At 46.8% G+C, this 21301-nt stretch overlaps 8 protein-coding genes across 8 annotated transcripts; 4 read left to right on the forward strand and 4 right to left on the reverse strand.

Annotated features, from left to right (window-relative positions):
• Nucleotides 1–1337: 1337 nt before the first annotated feature.
• BHQ10_008306 (uncharacterized protein) lies at nt 1338–5409 on the reverse strand (the record flags this gene model as incomplete). The annotated part of the gene is made up of 5 exons (XM_040881097.1): nt 1338–1355; nt 1411–1777; nt 1826–2133; nt 2182–5161; nt 5222–5409. The coding sequence occupies 5 exons, from the start codon at nt 5407–5409 to the stop codon at nt 1338–1340; spliced, it is 3861 nt and encodes a 1286-aa protein (XP_040736808.1).
• Nucleotides 5410–5993: 584 nt separating this feature from the next.
• Nucleotides 5994–6860, reverse strand: BHQ10_008307 (uncharacterized protein; the record flags this gene model as incomplete). The annotated part of the gene is made up of 1 exon (XM_040881098.1): nt 5994–6860. The coding sequence occupies one exon, from the start codon at nt 6858–6860 to the stop codon at nt 5994–5996; it is 867 nt and encodes a 288-aa protein (XP_040736809.1).
• A 487-nt stretch (nt 6861–7347) lies between these two features.
• On the forward strand, nt 7348–8309 carry BHQ10_008308 (uncharacterized protein; the record flags this gene model as incomplete). The annotated part of the gene is made up of 2 exons (XM_040881099.1): nt 7348–7447; nt 7498–8309. 2 exons carry the CDS (start codon nt 7348–7350, stop codon nt 8307–8309), a joined length of 912 nt encoding a protein of 303 aa, XP_040736810.1.
• Nucleotides 8310–9106: 797 nt separating this feature from the next.
• BHQ10_008309 (uncharacterized protein) lies at nt 9107–10960 on the reverse strand (the record flags this gene model as incomplete). The annotated part of the gene is made up of 3 exons (XM_040881100.1): nt 9107–10422; nt 10472–10599; nt 10662–10960. The coding sequence occupies 3 exons, from the start codon at nt 10958–10960 to the stop codon at nt 9107–9109; spliced, it is 1743 nt and encodes a 580-aa protein (XP_040736811.1).
• Nucleotides 10961–12315: 1355 nt separating this feature from the next.
• BHQ10_008310 (uncharacterized protein) lies at nt 12316–14068 on the forward strand (the record flags this gene model as incomplete). Its single annotated transcript, XM_040881102.1, has 6 exons — nt 12316–12382; nt 12438–12499; nt 12571–12672; nt 12726–12861; nt 12911–13003; nt 13056–14068. The coding sequence occupies 6 exons, from the start codon at nt 12316–12318 to the stop codon at nt 14066–14068; spliced, it is 1473 nt and encodes a 490-aa protein (XP_040736812.1).
• A 171-nt stretch (nt 14069–14239) lies between these two features.
• On the reverse strand, nt 14240–15016 carry BHQ10_008311 (uncharacterized protein; the record flags this gene model as incomplete). Its single annotated transcript, XM_040881103.1, has 1 exon — nt 14240–15016. One exon carries the CDS (start codon nt 15014–15016, stop codon nt 14240–14242), a length of 777 nt encoding a protein of 258 aa, XP_040736813.1.
• A 724-nt stretch (nt 15017–15740) lies between these two features.
• On the forward strand, nt 15741–17087 carry BHQ10_008312 (uncharacterized protein; the record flags this gene model as incomplete). Its single annotated transcript, XM_040881104.1, has 4 exons — nt 15741–15767; nt 15846–16002; nt 16057–16563; nt 16750–17087. 4 exons carry the CDS (start codon nt 15741–15743, stop codon nt 17085–17087), a joined length of 1029 nt encoding a protein of 342 aa, XP_040736814.1.
• Nucleotides 17088–17840: 753 nt separating this feature from the next.
• BHQ10_008313 (uncharacterized protein) lies at nt 17841–19310 on the forward strand (the record flags this gene model as incomplete). The annotated part of the gene is made up of 1 exon (XM_040881105.1): nt 17841–19310. One exon carries the CDS (start codon nt 17841–17843, stop codon nt 19308–19310), a length of 1470 nt encoding a protein of 489 aa, XP_040736815.1.
• Nucleotides 19311–21301: the final 1991 nt, after the last annotated feature.

The following is a 21301-nucleotide window of genomic DNA, read 5'->3' on the forward strand; positions in this document are numbered from 1 at the left end:
CATTGTGGCTTACTTCTATTATTACCCATTTCATCTAAAACTTACTAAACGGGCAATTTCGCAGTTCGTCGGTCTTGAGTCCGGTCGAGAAGAACGATCTAGAAGAAACCCATAAACTCATATGTAGTACGAAGTTGAACTTGCATAGCGAGCCCTTTCCCCTGATCCTTAAGCAAGGGGGATGACATCTGAAACCAAACTTCCCAAAGCTGAGGGAAAACATGGACATGTGGCGTCCCTTCTCCATGGCATTTTGGAACCTGTCATATTTATGCTCAATTCCTTCTAGATTCCTTCCCACTTGTATCAGAGCTTTCAGCCACAAACCTTGGAATGACATCTGGTATTCTTGGCTGTGGGTATGTAAAACAAGGGTATCAATATCTACCCAGATAGGTAACTGGGTAGACAAGATCTCCGTCCAAATTTCTCCTTTTCACTATATTTCCGCAGACTATAGTGCTGAGATTATCTAAGAATAGAACTTATTCCAATTCTTTAGAACTATCAACGATATACTAGGAAATATGTATGTGTATTACCAATCTACATGCACTAGCTCCCATCCTTACAGCTCCAGAAAACTGATGTATCCCCAAACTCGACAGCTACCCTAGAAGAATGCCCTAAACTACCTAGCAGCTATATATAGGGGGAAAGTCCTCCCGACGAATGATCATCGTATATTGCTTTTTTTTACCTTTTCCCAGATCGTTCTCAATCCGTCCACGGGTGTTTGTTTGCGAAAATGGTGGGAAGTTGTAGGTCAACTGGTGCAGATTGATTCCAAATACCAGATTATGGGAGTTTGTGGCGTTTACTTTTTTGATCGAGAAGATTGGATCGATTCTTTACTACGCACTTTACTCGCATACGAACGGCATAAGCCAGATGGATAATTCGATCTTGGGCCTCGTTTAGAAGTTCATGATTCGATTTCGAAGGGCTTGGAAGTTCGAGCAGAAAATAGATAAATCACAAAATTTGGCGAGTAGAACAGGTTTTACATGACTACGAGAGAAATATCGCTTGTTGGCGCGGTGACCCGACTGATTGATTCGTAAGATATATTTTACAGCAAATTGAAGCGAAGGTGAAAATTGAATAAAGCCGGTTACACCGCAGGCGAAAAGGAGAAAACTGGAGACTGAAGCTACCTTTAGGGAACAAACCCTTGAATGCGAGTACGCCTCCCCAATCCATCCTATCCATTATTACCTGCTGTTGACATGACGCGAGGGAATTGATACAAGTGAAGATAAAACATATTGAAAGCCATGGAGCTAGCGATAGCAAATCGAAGAGAATATATCCGAATGTTTCGCAGTGCGACCTCTCTATTGGTATTTGCGGAGCTGTTCGATATGTTAGTAATGGCTCTATAACGGACTGCATTGACTGAACACTTACATCCAGAGTGAGCGAGTTACTGCTGTTTTCGGTCTGGTCTCGGTAGATACCCACAAGGGCCTCACTCAATTGGAACAGGCCCGTCTTCAAACTGATGACAATGAACTGCATGCCCGGAGCAGCATGGTCGCGGATGTAGTTGGCAATGCGAGCGACGTTAGTATTGTCAAGAGCGGCGTCCACCTCATCCAGAACGAAGAATGGCGATGGTTGATAGGAATGCACCGCAAAGAGAAGAGCGAGAGCGGCCATGGTCTTTTCACCTCCTGACAAGTGCTCCATGTCACGAAATCGTTTAAGTGGAGGCATGGCGTGATACTTGATGCCGTCAAGATATGGCTCATCGGAATCTTCGATGTCAAGATAACTATACTGGCATTAGTACATTTTATGATCCGCAGAGAAGATAACTCACGCTTGACCGCCCAAAGGATAGTTGGCACTTCTGGTAAGCTCCCGGTAGATAGGACCGATTTGTTCGGAAATATGTGAGAATGCTTTGTTGAACAATTCTGATCGCTTCGTCATGACATCTTCAAAATCATCCTTGGCTCTTCTGGCACGCTTCCGAGCATCCTCAAAGTCCTTCTCCGAACTGCGGAGTTTGTTCTCAACCGTTTCTAACCGTTCCATGGCTCGAGTGTTGGGTGCCATCTTGTCTAGTTCGGTGTTGAGTGAGCGAATGCGATCTTGCAATTCCTCCTCAAGTTTATCTTCGGCAGACTGCATGTTGTCAGTGGCAATTCATAATACAGTAAGGTTCATATATACCTCTTTTAGTGTCTCTCCCAAAGAATCAAAATCAACTTCGATGCCGTAATCCTGAACACCTGGAGCCTCTAGCCCTGTCATAGTCATATCCTCGTCGAGATCCATAGCATCCTCGTCAGCGGTTTGCACAAGCTCATCGATCGGCAAATTATCTAGAGGTGCGGAGTCATCAGTAAGCGGCAGGTCAATATCCTCGAGCTTGCAACGACGAAGGAGAGCATAGCGGCTTGAAGAGTTGCGCTGAATATCGCCCTCAAGTGCATTTACAGCCTTGAGGGTGTCTTCAACGTTCTTTGAGCGTTTCTGAAGCTCTCGTCGCTGAGCACTCAACCTTTCTTGGGATTCTGAGTACAATTCTTTCTGATCTTTCAGGCGTTCCTTGAGAATATCTAGTTCGGCCTCGAGTTCATCTAGGCGGTTGCGGATTTTGTCCTGCTCGGCCTTGAACTCCTTGATTTGTGCCTCATCCCGCTTGCGTTGTGCTTTTAGAGAGCTAATACGGTCATTTGTTGCCTCAAGACGTTGTTTCTCAAAGCTCAGTTGATTCTCGATTCTGCTCTTTTGAGTTGTGAATTCCAACTTCTTGCGAGAAGCCTCTTCTTGAAGGGAACCCTGCAAAGCCTCATAGTCGCGGATACTATCGTAGCCTAGACGTTCACAGAAATCGCCATAGATTTCGTCCTCCACACTAGCAACGGATTGCTCCGCAGAAGCGATCGAATTCTCTAGCTGCTTCAGCGCCTTCTCTTTCTCACGCAGCTTCGGCTGCACTTCCGCAACTTGTTTCTTGGCATACTGGAGTTCGCTATCTTTACTTTTAATGTTGCGTTCGAGAGCTTTCAACTCTTCTTTGGCGTAGGCCAATCTCTGTTCGAGACCGACAAGTTCACCCTGCAAGGTTTCTTCATCTGTTCCGCGACGGTGGCCTTTAGGCAATGCGGCGAGATCGGCAAGCAGCTTGTCTTTTAACTTGTGCAAGTTTTCTAATTCGGAATCATCCCACCTCTTCGAGCTTTGTTGTCCAGGACCTCGACCACCAGTCATCAAACCACCTTTGTGGATTACTGTTCCGTCTAATGTAACAGCTTTGGCGTCCACACCCTTCTCGTAACAGAGATACTTGGCAGTATCCAAGTCATCGCACACAATGGCATTACCACAAGCATAAGTGATAGCACGAGAAACGGAGTTTTCATAATCAACTGTCTCGATTGCTGGACGCATGCCGCGATGCATACCTTTGAGGTTCGAGTTGAAGGCCTTAACTTGAATGGTCTCAAGAGGAATGAAAGTGGCTTGACCGGCTCGCTGATCACGGAGATGTTGGATACATTCCTTGGCAGTCTTCTCGTTGTCTACAACGATAGCATCGAAATGACGACCTAGGACAGTGCTGACGGCTTCGGAGTACTTCTTTTGCTTAGGTTTACATAGATCGCTAACGCGGCCCTTGACACCCGGGAAGATGCGCTTTAGTGTGGATATCATCTCTTTCATTCGAATCTCCTTCTCGCTTTGCTTTCTGCCATCGTCCGCTTCGAGCAGCTTTTTCAAGACAACTTGGAGTTTTTCTTCCATTTCCGTACGCATCTGAGACACTCGCAGACGCTCTGAAGTCACAGCGTTTAATTCTTTCTTCTTACGATCGATATCCGAAGATGTGTCTTTGATCGTGTCTGCGATATCAGTTTTGCGTGCCTTTAGAGTCTTGGCTTCAGCGTCGAAGCTCTGCAATTGCCATTGCGCATTATCGAATTTGCTCTTCAAGCCATTCACGGTTTCGGCTTCGGTCTTCTTTTGACGTCTGAGGTTGTCAAGTTTCAGCTGCTCGGCTGAAGAACGCTTGTTGACTTCTTCTTTTAGCTTGTTGTATTCCTGGAGATCTGCTTCGCTTAATTGACCGCCAGCTTTACTCATGGACTTTGCCCATTCAGCCTCCCACTCAGCCTGCGCTTTTTCGACGACCTTCAAGTCTTTTTCAAGGCGAGTCGCGTTTGCAGTTTGAGTATCACGCTCTTTAGTAATCTCTGAAATCCTCGAAGAGTACCTTTGGACTTTGCCTGACGTGATTTCAATTTTTTCATCAATCGGTACCAGAGAGTTGGTTGCGTCCTCGATTTCCTTTTCCTTCTTGATAATGCTGCGTTCCGCAGTTGATACCTCTCTACCCATCTTGGCGTGTTCCTTCTTGGCTTCTTCGAGATTCTTCTCGTATTTTTCAACACCGCGACGATATTCTTTGAGCTCATCCTGATGCTTCTGAATCTCGGCACTTGACTCGTCGATCAATCGCTGAAAATGGAAAAGCTTCCACAGGATGTGCGTGATAATGGCCTGGTCTCGTTCCTCGGCTTTCCGTGCGTAATTCTCCGCTTCTCGCTTCTGCTCTTGGTACTGCTTGATCTCGGAGTTGATTCCACGGCGACGATTCAGTTGAAAGGTTTGTTGTTCTGCAGCTTCTTCCTGCTCGGCTTTCAACCGTTCGTATTCGGCCTTGTACTCCAGACTACCAGAAATTTGCTCAATCAAACGAGTAAGGTCCTTTGGCGACTGTGAGGCAATAGCTTCGACATCTCCCTGGAAGACAAGGAAATTGCGTGCTTTGATGAGAATGTTTTCCGCCTCCAACGCTTCGTTGTATTGTTGCGCAGTCACGATCTTATTGTTGATTCGGTATTCGCTGACGCCGCCACTAGTGATTGATCGCTTCCACTGCTGCTCTTCACCAGCGTCGTCCTCGTAAACTGCCATCACCCAGGCCGATCGGGGGTCGCCTCGATCCCCCTGTGTCTGCGAGTCCTCAACATCCGAGCCATCCTGCGCTTCGTCTGTATTGCCGTTTTGTTCAGGAGCGGTCGCGGATCCGTCGCCGTTGACTTTGGAAGTTCTGAGGACACGTCCGCGGTAGACCAGATCTTTGAGGTTGGTCGAACGGAGATGCGACGATTTTATACCGAGGACAAAGGAGATGGCGTCCATACTAGGAAGAACATGAGTTAATGTTTTGATAATCATTCTGAAATCAGTAATAAACACTCACGAGTTCGACTTTCCCGATCCATTAGGACCGATAATAGAGGTAAAGTAGGCATCACCAAACAGCAATACATGGTGGCCCTTGTAGGACTTGAAATCTAGATTGAGAGTCAGCTTCTGCGTAGGTTTCCTGCCGTTTATGTTGATGAAGATAATCATACTGAATAGCTCGAGTCTGACGAGCTTCCCCATTTCTGCGACAAAGCCTTGGTGGCCGTAGACTTGCTCAGAGTGTTGTCAGCATAAAAAGACGTTGGTGTATCGAGAGGGGTCGCGCTCTGCCTTCCCCGTACGCGCCTGCTCCGCGGACGCGACTCTTAGCCAGGCACCTCTTGGCAAAAGTCACGTGTTGATAGCACAATTTGAACTATGATTGGTGAAAGGGGAGTATATCAATATCGCCTACGAAGCATTACATATATGACACCTCAATCTGTTGTTCAGACATGATGCCTTTGCATCGAAAGGCAGTATTAGCCATCATTGAGTATTATAAGTTTTTATCCCTAACTCAATTGAGGTGTTGCATAGGAAATCATCCATACGTATCAGACGAAGCTGATTCCACGCTATAATCCGATATAAATGAGGTATAATCCTGGAATATTTAGCATCAGGAGCTTTCAAATAGCTCAGAGACAAGTATACTATATCACCGAAGGGCTTTTCCTTCGTGGATAGAGACCGAGCCACCACGTTCTTTCACAGAATATCATACAGTATAATACACAGCGGTCAACAAGACAATTTCGCAGTCCCAAGAGATCTAAGAAATATCATCGTTGTCCAACAGGCTGTCCGGTGGGACTGGCGAGGGCAAGCAAATCATCAGAAACATAGCCATCAATGCCCACCCGATAAGCACCCTTTTGCCCTTGCATCTCCATCATAATGAAATCCTCCTGCGTAAAAATTCGACGAATAGATATAAAAGTCTTGAAAAGACTGAAATTGATCGCTTTCAATGGATTCTTCAAAAATGAGATCTTGAGGTCTTTGGCTTGAGGCATAGGAGAGCCCGCGACTAGTCGTTCGTGGAAAAGCATCTGATTCGGCGCAACGGTGACTGTATACGGTCTTCGAAAGGGTGTCATCGAGCGCACTCTGACTCTTAGAAAAGTCTTGCCTTTGATATCCACCGCTGTTATATCCCGGACAAGCCTTGATGTCCTCGATATGAAGACTGTGCCCATAACGCTCATCACGATGCATACACCGATATTGAGGCTTTTCTGCCAATACGCTAGATTGGCTCGAGTATCCTGGTAGTCGAGCGAGGAATTGATAACGGCATATCCGAATGCGAATGCGGCGATACCGTATGCGCCGGTAATGTAGGACCGTTGTGATGAGGATTTGAAAAGGACGACTTCGCCCTTTTGGGCTACTTTGCGGTCTATCTCTGCGTAGCTCGCTGATTTACGACCAATGAATCTAATATCTGTGATATTCTTGCGAGGTGGTTGCTGGCTCGCTGGCTTTTTGCTTGCTGGTTTTGTGTTTGGTTGCGCTTTGGAGGCTTGTCGCGCAGAGGATTTGGCTAGGCGAGGAGCTTGAGATGTAAAGTGCCGAGAGGGTTGGAAGACTGGCGTTTTGAGGCACGGCTTTGCGCTCGATAAGAGTACTAATGGTCGTTTGAACATTGTGCTGTAATCCAATCTGAGATTGAATTGATATTAGGTTGATTGAGGATCAAGGTTGCGGAAAAAATAATCATATGATTTTCTTGCACTAAAGCGATATTTCAGACAAAATAATTAGTCAATCGATTATTTTTATGAGATAAAAAGTTAATAACAGTCACAAGAACAAAGAAAAACTCACCTTAGGGCCTATTTTCTCACAGTCAAACATGCGATCACAGTCCGAAAATAAATTGTTGTCGGAGTAGGAGCTCCGTCCCGCTAACGCTCACCGGACGAGCCGTCTCTGGCCGTAGCTTTTCTCAACCTCAACCTCGACCATTAGGTATACGATACAAATTGAGCGCTCTCCACCACTATGCCTGCTGGCTACTAGTTTTACTAGGAGCAACAAACTCAACTAGTAGCATATATATCAAGCATATTCACTATTCATCCTCATTTGGTGAAAGCCCTGCATTGGCAGCGTCTTTTTTCAGCCACCGCAATGGCTGCACGCTTCACACTGAAGCAAGTCCCTCTGGGTCTTCTACGACGCCAGATCCTAGTCAATCCCATCACAAAGCGTATACCCCCCTTTCTAATCTGTGTCCCGACTACTCCGACGACTTGCAATGCTAACATATGTTTTATGCAGGCTTTGCCTCAACCCTCACCCAAACCCCAGGCGGCTACCCTCTCTACCCATCCGTTAGCACCCTCCTCCTCCAAAAGGGCATTCCAGACTCCGAAATCTCCAAAATCCCCGCCACAGGTCCCAAGGGCCGTCTCCTCAAGGGCGATGTCCTCGCATACATCGGCGAAGTCGCCGCTGGCTATCCCGCCGAGCAAGCAGCGCGCATCGAGAAGATGGGACATTTAGACCTTAGCAACATCAAGATTGCGCCTCCACCTGCACCACCTGCTGCCACACCTACTGCTGCACCCGAAGAATTCGTCCCAGAGTTGCCATCAGATATCTCGATTGCCGTGTCGATTTCCTTGGAAGCTGTGCTCTCAACCCAGAAACGTATCAAGGATGCCATTGGCGTTACCGTCCCCTTGTCAACCTTCATCGCGCGAGCCACCGAAGTCGCGAACGGCGACCTTCCGCGCTCAGCGGCCTCGGCGCCATCGGCAAGTGAACTATTCGACGAATTGCTAGGTGCTGCGCCCATCAAGTCTACACGCGGAAACTACGTGCCTGAAATCAACACTGTGCCTCTCGACGAGTTTGAGAGTATCGATGAGGACGTCTCGGTTAGCCAGGAAGTCGATATCATTGATATTCTATCCGGCAATGTGTCTCCCAGCTACAAGTCCAGTTACGTTGAGCCCAAGGCCCCCACAGCTTCTGCGCTCAATGTATTTAGTCTCACCGTACCCGTCGGTGAGGAGAAGAGAGCAAAGACGTTTCTAGATCGGTTGAATACAGTGTTGACTGTCGATCCTGCTCGGCTAGTTCTTTGATTTGAAGATGCAAAGATTAGTTAAATGACTTGTTGTATTTTTTATGCTTTTTATAGATTCTTTTCAAGAAAGGCGCAATGGCGACTTTTCTCTATATACTAAAATTTTCTCCTCTAATGTCGGTCTTTCGCCTTTTTCATTGAGAACATATATGTAGTCATGATGACTGGACTTGATAGGTTACTTATAAAGTCGAATGATAATTTCCATTCGCTTCGGCTACAACAGAAAGGAAAATTGTATGCATATAGTTGCATTATAATTTTAGCAATATTGTGCGAAGTACTATAATACATGATCTCAAGGGACAAACTCCTTTAGTGTCTACCAATGCTGCCCATCCTATAAACATTCCATCGCTATTATCTGCCAGAAAGAATGAAAAAGCACCAAGCACGAAGAAAATGCAAAGAAACGCCATTTAGCGAAAGGATGCTCAAAGAGCGCCCTTACGCCATTGCCAATTGAGCCGAGGTCGAGAAGAAATGGGGAATATGTAGATTTGAAAATTCACGAAATGCAACAAAACTCCAAGCGAAAACAATTCCGAGATAGCTAAAAATCCTCAAGCGCCACGCTCCATGCCCATGCATACACCTTAGTGGTAAGGTGAACCAACGGATCAAGAAGGAAGTTTCGAAATGTATGCAAAGTTCGTATCTCGTTGATTAGCAAGTCGAAATCTGAACAGTGCATGCATGAATCAATAAACGCCGTGATATGCAATGCCAAGCAGATCCACCACCGGAGGGCACCCGCGGTAGGAATAGTCACTTTGAGAAAGTCATTTCCAGGTCTTATCGTATTGTACTCAGTTCGGCAAGTCGACTGCCTCGTCGCCAGTCGTTGCGATTCTGAACGTCAAATATCTTCCAGAATCGTAAGGTTTCGTCACCAGCACCTGTGACAATAGTCTGGCCATCCGGACTGATAGCCAAATATAGCACACGAAATGTATGACCAGTCAACGACACGATCTGCTCCATGCGCGGATATTTCCAGATTACTATCTGGTTCTGACTATAACCGTGTGTGCTGATAAGCTCGTCAGAATTTTTCGACCACCCCAGGTTGCACACCTGGCTTCCAGTGTCCAATTCGCGAATCAATTGGCCAGTGGCAGTGTTCCAGAATTTGATTGTACGATCCGCTGTACCACCACCGGAAGCCAAGAGGTTGTGTTGATGTGGTGACCAGGCAATTGCTTTGACAGCCGCAGTGTGCTGCGAAAACCGATGTAGCGGTGTCTCATTCAACTTATCCCAGACAATAAGCTTGTTATCGTTTCCGCCAGACGCGAGTTGGCCATCCTCTGTATTCCATTTCAGGCCGCATACTTCTTGTTTGTGTCCTGCCAGACGACGGAGGTACTGATCAGGGGAACGCACATCTCGATGAAATATCAGCCGATCGCGTCCCCCAGATGTCAGGATATGTTCGTTCCATGCCAGCGCACCAACTCGGTTGTGATGGCCGATCATAGTTCGAAGGCGTCGACAGCTCTCAGCATCCCAAATTTGCACAAGCCCTTTCCCAGTACCAATAGCGATGTGTGTTCCGCGTTGGATCCAGCTTACGCTAGTGACAGTGTCGTCCTTGAGTTCACAGAGTCTCGTGACTTGGCCTGACTGGGAGTGCCACATATAGACGGAATTAGACAAGCCGACACCTAGAATATTTGTGCTTCCCCAATCCACAAGGTTCAGATAAAAGTCATCTTGCAGATCTGGTGCGTCCAGAACCTTGAATGGTACCTTGTGCACCACACGAGGTTGTTTTCGCGGGGTTCCCAAAATTCTTTGGCTGTTGTAATGGATGGGTGAGAGGCTGTAGAGCTCCGATCGCGGATTCAGATTCGGTCCGTGTTGGCTTCTAGGAGTTTTTGAAGGAGTGGGGTGACTGGACCCAGCTCGAGGGGAGGAATAGTTGAGAATATTTTTGTGGGGAGTAGAGGGTGTCAGAGATGCAGGTGGAGGAGTGCGAGAACGAGTCGGATCATGGGCTTTTGTGCTAAAATTGAGGTAAGCATCTGCGTCCGGATCGGGCTGTGGCACAGAGTCGCCAAAGAGTTCACTTCGCAGGACGCGGGAGTATGTTCGATTGGCTTCTTCAGCTAAGTCTTGTCAGTAAATTCACTAAAAGTAGAGGCCATGCTAACGTACTTCGTTGAAAATGGAGTTCCCCATGAGGAGTCCGCTTCTTTGTCCGCGATGGCGTAGATGGACAACCGTCCTCCCCTAACAAGCTATAGGTAGCTTGAAGATCCTGGCCCTCGCGGTTGGGAATAAACCTGTGATCGCATTAATGATGCCATTACGAAGTAGCTTTGCCCAACAAATGATGGGTATTCACCTATCTCCATAAACCCTCTGTCTCTTTCGGCTTGGGCTGGCGCCTGGGGTACGTTCGCGTCGGCGACCGGCTTCATCATAGTCTTTGAGGGCACTTGCGAGAGCGGCAGGGTCCACGGCTTCTGAAAGATTGCTGAGATGGGAGTGATTGCCACTCGTCTCTGGAAATGACGATGTATTCTTGATAAGCCCGGAGGGCGGGGTACGAGAACCTGGCGGCGATGCGAGTCGATTGGACATATTATTCAGAATATCGGACGTAGAGGGTAGCCCGTCTGACTCTGTGCCTCTATCGGTCATGGTGTTGATGGGGGTGGAGGATTCCACTCCCCGTAGCAACCGAAAATGATCGAATTCACGTTGGTGTATATTCTAATCGGAGTGCCTGGGCTGTTGTGACTGAGTAAAAAATCCCAGGGTGAGTCGAAGTGAGTATAGTTCCTTGAATGAACCGACAATAAGATGCTTCTACACCCCAATTCTCCAGCTCTGATGAACCAAGGCGGCTGTTGCTAAGCGCTCACTCTTTGTTTAGTCGCAAACAAGGATTGGGGAGAATGCCATATAGAACCAGGTTGGAGCAGGTAACTTGTCGATTGAGAGGACGCACTTTCATTGATGGTGTTTCGTTGGCAGTAGAGAGAAGTGTTGTCGTGAGATTGGGGGTTGAGGATTGTCTGGTGTTGTGTAATCGTTCAATGTTGTGGTCGCTGGAGCGCAGACCTGGCTGGTGCTCAGCGGAAGGAAGTCGCCCACTCCAAACTCTCGCTCCTCACTTGGCAACCGCAACGGGGTCACGCGTTTTCGATAAGATAATCAAGGCTAGTCCCGATGCAGGAACATCAACATTGCTTAATTCTAGTACCACGTCGTCAAGTCTCATTCACTCCTTCCTCGAGCTCAAGAAGTAGTTATTGGATCATTGACAAGTCTACATTGACTAAGTCGATTCATTATACAATAAAATATGTTTTTCTTAAGAATGATACCGCCAAACGCTGGGTGTAGTACGTCGGTTGTTTACAATGAGCGCGTCGATGTTATGATTTGGCGTCTCAATCTCCACGCGTACAACCCTTGATTAGCCCTTCTACACGTACAAACCCTAGTACTCCATACATACTATGTAAGTAGGATTTTGACAGGGCTTGCCCACCAATGCATCCACATCCAATACAGTCTATTGTCAATATTAACAGGCTCCTGTCTGGTAAACGCGAAACGCTCGCTTGATGATTCGACCAGCGATTAAGTTGACTTTCTCACTAACGCAATGATACCACCGGCTTAGTATTCGCCACATGTATTAAGTATATTCCTAGACGGTCCACAGAAGGTACCAAATAAAATACAGTACTTCGGAGTAATTCTCAAGATCTTATCTTACGACAATCGTAGAGACGTTAGTGACACCTTAAAATTAAGGTTGCAACATCCGACGGCTTGGCACCCACTCTGTACTCCGATGGAGTACCTTCCCTGCAAAAGGCGGAGTGGAGAAACATCAACCACTGGTAATCTCGGGATTCTTACGAACCATGAGATCGAGACTTCTCTCATCTTTCCAACTGCTACACGGGTACTCAATCAATAGCGCTTTCCCTTTCTCGTCTTCGACTGTCGCACTTCACATTGGTCAGCACCGATACACCACCATGGTCAAAATCAATCACAAGCAGGCCGCATTGGATTTCTTATCCTTTGTCAACGCCTCCCCCACTCGTACGTATTTCTGTGAAGCCGAATTGTGACTTTAAGCTTATAGACGTTCGTGCAGCTTTCCATGCCGTCAAGTCGAGCAAGGAGCTACTCACAGCAGCTGGCTTTGAGTCAATTAAAGTATGTATTTTACTTTTTCAACGTCATGCCGTCTATGTACCAGGTATGGTTCACTATCTAACAATTCCCAGGAAAAAGATTCGTGGTCATCAAGTCTCCAACCTGGTGGGAAATATTTCCTCACCCGCAATGGATCCACTTTGATAGCATTTGCTATTGGCAAAAAGTGGAAGGTATGATGCCCTGAGTCTAGGGATGTGGTCAATCTTTCTGACAATATTTTTAGCCTGGCAACTCTGTTGCTATGGTTGGAGCGCATACCGACTCTCCTGTCCTCAGAATCAAGCCCGTCAGCAAAAAGCAGGGCGAGGGCTTTATCCAAGTCGGCGTTGAGACCTACGGAGGAGGTATTTGGCATACTTGTGAGTAGACTATGCGAACGTGATGTAGGGCCATAGCTGACTTACAAAGGGTTCGACCGTGACCTGGGTGTTGCTGGCCGTGTCATGGTGCGCGCAAAGGATGGAAGCATTCAGCAGAAATTGGTCAAGGTTGACAGACCCAGTATGAGTCCCTGTCTTCTCTGCAGCTCAGTATCTAATTTTAACGTTCTTAGTCCTGCGTATTCCCACCTTGGCCATTCATCTGGAACGCAAGGAATCATTTGATTTCAACAAAGAAACTCAGCTCTTTCCCATTGCTGGCCTTGTCGAAGCTGAGTTGAACAGAACCAGAGACCATACCCCGGATTCTTCTCAGCAGGAAACCCCGACAACATCTCTGAAACCCACAACAGAACGCCATCACCCTTACCTTGTCGAACTAGTCGCGAAAGAGATCGATGCTAGACCTGCTGATATACTCGACTTTGAGCTGATTCTTTTCGACACTCATAAGTCATGTCTAGGCGGTCTTCTCGAGGAATTTATCTTCTCTCCTCGCTTGGACAATCTCAACATGTCCTTCTGCGCTGTGCGGGGACTTATTGAATCCGTCCAATCTAGCAAGGCTTTAGACAACGAAAGTGCAATTCGACTGATTGCACTATTTGACCATGAAGAGGTTGGCAGCAAGAGCGCTCACGGTGCCGATTCGGATGCCCTGCCAGCCGTTCTTCGTCGTCTTTCTGTGCTACCCGCCAAGGAAGCCGGCAACAAAGCCGTTGACTTGTCCACTGCCTACGAACAAAGTCTCACAACATCCTTCCTCCTATCCGCCGACATGGCGCACAGCATTAATCCGAACTACAGCGCCAAATACGAGTCCGACCACAAACCATATTTGAACAAAGGTCCCGTCATTAAGATCAACGCTAACCAGCGCTACGCAACCAATGCCCCTGGTATTGTCCTATTGCAAGAAGTCGCACAAAAGGCTGTCGAAGACGGAGGCGACGTTGTGCCCTTGCAACTGTTTGTCGTTCGCAACGACTCTTCCTGCGGAAGTACCATTGGACCCATGTTGTCTGCTAATCTGGGTGCCAGGACTCTGGATCTAGGAAACCCTCAGCTTAGTATGCACAGTATCCGAGAGACTGGTGGCACAGAGGATGTGGGACATGCTGTGAGGCTGTTTGCAAGCTTTTTTGAGCATTATTCGGCTTTGTCTCCTACCATTCTCGTTGATTAATGCTGTCTCCTTTAACACGCTTTGGGCATTAAAGGAATGAACAATCGATAGTCTTTGTTAACCTTTAACAAGAAATGCTAATAAACGAACATGGTAGAAACGAATACAACAAGATACTATAAATACATGTCGATGCAAAAATTTGTACATCCTTTTCTGACCCCATCAGAGCTATTCAACAGGCGTAGTAGCATCATGACTCTTCTTCTCAATAACATCCACCGCCTCCTCGTGAATAACCCCCTCCTGCAAAACCTCCGCCCCTTCCTCTACCAACTCCTCCAACGACTTCACCTTAACCTCCATAACCCTCAAAATCGTATATCGATGCTTACTCTTGATGCGCTGCACATGTCTCCGTCTCCGCTTCGTCTTCTCCTTGATCCGCAACGGCTCAGACTCGATACCAAGCACTCGCAAACGACATTCGTACATCCTCTCGTCGATGTAAGGGCTCCCCTTGAGCGTATAATCACGCGAACCGACCACGGAAGCGCGGTTGAAGCGGATTATGTCGCCCGATTTCACTTTGGGCATTAGGAAGGGGAGACGTAGTTGGTCGCCTTCGGTGAGGAGATAGGGCCGGTCGTGTAAGTGCGCCGAGATGTAGTGAGGGCGTTGGGTGTAGAGGTATGGTAATTTGTCGGCGAGGGATTGCGTGATTTTGAGGTTTGAGTCGAAACGAGGTGGGAGAGGAAGTTTATTCCTAATAAATGGTGTTGTTGAAAGCTGTGTTGCTGCATCTGTGGTTGGAGATGTGCTTGTTTGCGATACGGAGGAAGAAGATGATGCAGGTGGAACCTCAGTAAGCGTGGCTTGAAAGTTTTGAGAACCGCTGCTGGTAGATGCTTGGTGAAGATATGCTCGTGATGCGTATGAGAAAAGTGGTTGTTGATTGGCGACTCGTTCGGCGCTGAAGAGGCTCCGGAGAGCTTGTCGAGAGAACATTATGAGGGCTTATATCAATTCACATGCGATTGAATGTGCTTATTGATCGGTGAACGTTGACTCAGAGAATTATCGCCATGCCTGATAATTGTTGGCTTTGCATACTCGGCCAGTGAAAATCTACGGAACTGCGCGAGTTGCCGCTTCGGCTACCGGGATGGTCACGTGTGAATGTTTATGCCTTAATTTTAAGGCTGCTGTCTTTTCTTCGAAAATATACTTCATCTTTTAGATAATGGGTACTTGCCAAATTGTGTATGACGTGAAAATATAAAGCTGGTATGTTCTTGATTGATCCTCTATTCCCACGCTGGTGGTAACATCGTCAATATTTATACCTCGGCGTTTCCGGTAACGTCACCGACGCCTCAACTTCAAAATACTTCACAGCATTTGCTTAACGTATTGCCCTAAGGTTTTGCGAGAACGTTCACCCAGCATAGAACAAGGCAATATCTAGCCACTCATACATTTATACCGACTTTTAAAGGCTTACTGCAACATTCGGATCAAGTAGATGCGTCGATCGATTCTACATCCTTTTTAACCTAGGTATCTTTTGGCAACGAGGGGAAGCCAGGTAGTATAAATGAGGAGACCATGTGTCGGATCTAGACTTCTCAACGCACGTACTTTTAAATATCCCTCACAGAACACTAGAGCGGGTTCTCTGGTGTCGCGCACATTTTCATCGACGACGTGTGCGGCTGTTGACAGTGCCGAGATGTCGCCGTTATCACCAGAGTCAGCGGTATGTATACCTAGTATGACGAAAATAGCAATCCAATCTCAGGTACCAAGATGTATGGTAATAGCTAACTCTACACAGAAAGCAATCGCAAGATTACGCGCATACAAGCCTCCTCCCAGCAACTATGATTCAGTACCACTTACTCGACGAGCAGCAGTGCTAATCCTACTCTACGCTGATTTGAATGGAGATCTGAAGACCGTTCTCACCATCCGGGCAAAGACATTGAGTTCTTGTAGGTCATTTCTACCTGATTCATTCATGTGAATCAACCACTGATAAACGTCAGTTGCTGGTCACGCTGCATTCCCAGGAGGTACTCCTACCCAATCGCAATGCTTCCGAAGCTCCGCAAAGGATCTAAGCTCATACTTGAATCTAGGAAAAGCAGACTCAGCCCACGAAACAGCCTTCCAAACAGCCCGCCGCGAAGCAACCGAAGAAATCGGCCTGCCAAACATAGGCGAGCCCTTATTCCCGCCATTCAAAGTAGAGCATCTCTGCGAACTACCCGCCAGCCTGGCTAGAAATGAGCTCGTGGTTAGACCTTGCGTCGCATTCTTGCATTCGTATGATGAGACAACGGGTAAAACGGCTGATCCAGAGACAGCACTGATTCCGAGGCTGGATGCCAAGGAAGTTGCGGCTGTTTTTACGGCGAGGTTTCAAGATTTTCTGAGGAAGGAGGTTGATTTTTCTTCCTCTGGTAGCTTGGAGGAGGAGGATGTTGAGAAACAACAGCCGGAGGATTGGTATCAGGGTTCATGGACGACGTGGCATGAATCTAATTGGAGAAGTATGTATACTCCCAAGTTGAACACGAGTCGAGCACTGAAGAATTGGTGTCCGCTTTCTTCCTTCCCCCAATCTCTTGGTTATTTATTTTCGTATCTTTCTATCATTCCTTTTGTATGCTTGAGTTTATCCTCCGCTTGAGGCTGTTTGTCACGATCTATGATCCGAAACTGACAGACTTCAACAGTGCATCATTTCTACATCCCCATATCCGAAAAAAGCGTAACCAAATCCAGGCCCAAACGCAAATCCAAAAATCTACAGGATTTCGCCATCACAAAACTAGAAGAACGCGAACGATCCGGTGAAATATCTCGCTACAAAGTCTGGGGTATGACAGCCCGGATCCTGGTAGATGCGGCTCGATTGGCATATGACCAAGAACCGGAGTTTGAGCATAATAGCCATTTTGGAGATGAGGAGATTATTGCAAAGCTACGACGGATTGGGAGGTTAGGCGCTGTCAGGGGGCCGGGGGACGAGCTCACTCGGGAGACGATGCAGAAGGCTGCAAAACTTTCTTAATTGCATACGTAGTATGTAGTAATCAGATGACAAGATTAAACCCTGCACATGTATCATTAATGACGTCCGAGTCCCGGGTTCTCCTCTCCCTTGATAGAGGCCAAAGAGAACTCTGATGATAACAGCGTCGGAACAGAAAATAGGACCTGCAAGTCCAACATTCCAGAGAAGAAAGATCATGCAGATAACTCATGCTAATTCAACCTAGCCTAGTTGATACTACTCGATCCGAGCGGCCACTCTCTTTGGCCGATCATGTTGTTCTATTCCTCTTTACCCCTTGCATGCATCACCGGCCGGCCTTGTCCCACCTTTTCATTCGGCTCTGCAACAACAAACAAATAACATTCATTGACGAGCGCCACAACAATGACATGAGCCGTGAGTCTGATACTAGACATTTTACACTCTGTACTATGTATGCATGTCATGGATCAATTGACGCTCTGTGTGGGGGCGCTTGAATGCCTGGCTAAAATTACCCTTGATACATGCAGACAGCGCTGAGAAGTAGTAGCAGGATTTTGTCTCGGCATGGATACGTATTGTCGATCCATGTCTTTGTTGTTTGTACACAACATGGTCTTACGTTAGGTTCTACAGATGAAAGCCGATCTGATATAAGGATCGGATCGGAGCCAGATTTCAGGGCATTCTGAGACTTCTCCTTATTGCTGCCCAGATAGGTGATAAGATTGAGCTCACTCTCTTATGTTTGATACAACCTATCTGATAGAGAAGAGGTCTATCGATATGGATTCACTGACGACGTTCAACAAGTCTGCACCAGTACTGGTTTCCACATCCCTGGAAGGCCTCGAAATCGGTGTTCCCCCTCCAACACGTTTACAAGCAGCCTGGCTCGACAAACCCTTACCAAGTCTCCCGGATCGGACATCCAGTGTCTACGGCACTGAGAGCACAATTGATCTTAGCGGCTGCATCGAGAAATCTCTGGACCACGACGACCTTTTAGCCTTGGGAAGGAACAGATCAAAATCGGATGTTGACTCGGATGTAGCATCAACACGTTTCTACTACAAACGAAATGTGGCCAATCGAAAATCGCTGAATACACGTACAAGTGAGCGATACTCGATTGGTTTCAAGGCTTTCTTGACGGAAGAGCAGTACGGTGTAGGGATGCACCTAGCGAGAGCGAACCATTATTTCAGAGAGAAGAAGTGGGAGATTTTTCCTGAACTAGGGCCACAGGCTGCCGGGCGCGATGCTTCATCGCCTACCGCCACGAAGTCACCGAGAAGAGGCCGACCTCGGCTTCCGAAGGGATTCAGTAAACAGCAGTTGTGTCAGGGAGAGGTGTTCGGTATCAGTCTCAGACCAGTTGCTGAGCATATGAAGCCTGTTATTGAGCATATCAGACCAGTTGTCAATCACATGAAGGCTCAAACCGAGAATCTCAAGCCGGTTGCTAGTCATATACAACACACGCTAGTGACCAAAACCTCGCGATTACGATTACGCATGATGTCTGTCGAAGAGAAGGAAGAGGAAGAGGGAAGTGCGCAAACAGTTGCACAACTATCCCGCAACTTCTCATCTTCCTCGTCCAAAGATTCAGACAGAACTCTCGTCAATCACGTTATCGAACCAGTCGAAAGCCCAGAGACATCAAGTCCAGCCGAACCCAGCTTTGCCACTGTCCGGCAACGCATGCGAGACATGTCACCATGGATCGTCACTACTCGCTCCGAGCTCAAAGGAGACTCCATAGCACTATGGAAGTCAACATCCACCACCGTCCTCAACATCGTCTCGCATGCAGAGAACAAATTGACCGCAGCAACGATGACAAGGTCGCGAAGCTGCAGCCAGCCTTCACCTGCACACGGACTTCGACAGTACACTAGCAGCGCATCCGTTGACACATCATCTGCGAACAAGCCTCTACCGATAGTCCGAGTGGTAACTGAGAAACCAATCCTGTCTATCCAAACCCACTTTCATGCATCGTCACCGACAACGACAGAAAGAGGGGGAGTATCAAAGGCCTCCATCCCGGACTACGCCAGACACATTCGCGCAAAAAGTAAGAGCAAGACCAAGGATACTATGGTGTTCGTTGCTGCTGCCTATGACGGTGCAAAGCAGAAGATTGCAGATGTGCAGGCAGCGCGGAGAAGGGCTGGAATGAAGAAGCAGATTCGTCTCGTGGGTCCGATTGATCAGTATCCTGATGGGTCTATTAACCAGCGATTTTGAATCTCTGATTCTAATGGGAAGGGGCATTTTGTTTTTCTGTGTATTATATGAGGTTTCTTTTCCATTTGCTACATGTGCTTGTTCAATTCAGCTACCATATTCTCCTCATACCTATTTACTTACAGGCAGTCTTGAAAAAGCTTGTCTAACATAGAATTGAAGACTCCTTCAAATGACTTGTTATCATTTGTCATAGCCCAAATATCGTGGCCGACCGCTTTAATTTCCGTCTGCAGGCGATTCCAAGAACGAATCGACAGGTCACATTTCCCCTCTCTCCCTGTCCTCCTCTCCGACGTGTCCGAAATGTCATAAAATCTTCCGAAAGTCTATTGAAGTGTCTCGGACGCCAGGCCATTAGGAAAAACAAAAGTTTGTTGCATGGATAAGCGAGCCCTTGCTGTGTGGCGTGCTCTGATTGTATGTAGTGGATGTGCGTGTCTATCCCGTGTCGGGTTACATGCCTAGCTTACCGATGCAGATTCTGGATTCAAAGAGCATGAAGATTCTATCTAGGTAGTCATCAACATGCAGGCTATGAGTTAAGGGATGGATTTTCGCTCTAGAAACCAGGTACGTTTTGATTTTAGATGCTCCTTACTAAAGCAACACCATCCGGTAAATCCGACCCCTCGCAAACAAACGTGAGGGGATTTCATTCGCCGCGACGATGTTTATTCATCTTTGATTTTGTGCCCTCTAAGCTCAGCTGAACATGAGTATGAGCAGACAGCTAGATGGTCCGGCAATGAACGTCCCAAGCACGAATATTAGCCCTAACTCCACATTCAGCTAACATGTGCGGACCACCAGAATAGCCAGTCTTGAGGCTAGTCAATAATGTATATCTACCACAATTTCAATCTACTATTACTTGATACGTATTGCAAGGATCCAGTGTCGTGGCCCACGGATGCTTTGTTAAGTAATCAGTCCTAACAAATCGAGTCCACTATCTGTCAACACTTGTCACTTTTGACCTGGACTAAAATTACTGTCCAAGACGAGAAGATGGAGTCATTTTATTGTCATGGTGAGAGATAAGCACCTCCATGATCTTTCGTCCACGTGTCGGTAACTGAAGAATTCCACATTTAGTTGTAAGGTGAATCTTCGGTGTCGTGCTTGCGTTGTCTACATGTGTACAGATCCGACTGCATTGTATCCCTACCATCAGTTTGTACATGTAGTCATCGAATTTGCCATGATACATGCTATGTAATGAGAAAGCTAGATATCCATTTTTAGATGACGAGATATGACTAGGTACTTATATAGAACACTTCAAAACTATCCAGACCTTTGATAATCATTCTGACTTAATCATGTTGTTGTTTACCAAGGAGTCATCAATGATTCGACTACCTGAATTAATCAAATCCGTCGATGGGTCAAACCATTGTCAACGGACGAATAATTCTTTACGCTTCCGAGTTTTCTTTGTAGATGGCCTTCACAAAAATCTTGCGAGATTGATGCTATCTTCCGTTTCCCGTCTTATTCATCAGTCTTTCAGGCACCAGACTTGTGCCCTAAAAAAACGCAGGTGACTTGAATGTATCAGTGGAAAGGCTCCACAGAAATCCTTCCCGATTAGGAAATAAAGAGTCAGTTAGGGCTTCGAGCACATGGAAGACCCACGTATTGTTCCTCATATGTGAGTATGATCATTGTTGTATAAGGAGAACAGCATAAACCGTTGGCGTGAAAAGATGATACAGGAAGTTTGACCACTGTCTGACGCAGTTGAAATAATCCTTTGGCAAGGACAGTACCTGGAAGACTGGTCAGATACTTTCAAACTCCTGTTTGGAAGCTCGTTTTCAGTAAACCTATAGATGCAAACATTGTCATGTGTACAACGGATATTGAGGACTTTCTGACAGATAGCGGGAAGGTGTTTTCGATTCTTTTATCCTGATATGAAACTGGGGGGCATACGCGGTCTTTCTATGTGAGTTTCCATGATATAGCCATGAGAATAGCGACAG

The sequence above is a fragment of the Talaromyces amestolkiae genome (assembly GCF_001896365.1).
Source record: "Talaromyces amestolkiae strain CIB chromosome Unknown scaffold18.1, whole genome shotgun sequence".
NCBI lineage: Eukaryota > Fungi > Ascomycota > Eurotiomycetes > Eurotiales > Trichocomaceae > Talaromyces > Talaromyces amestolkiae.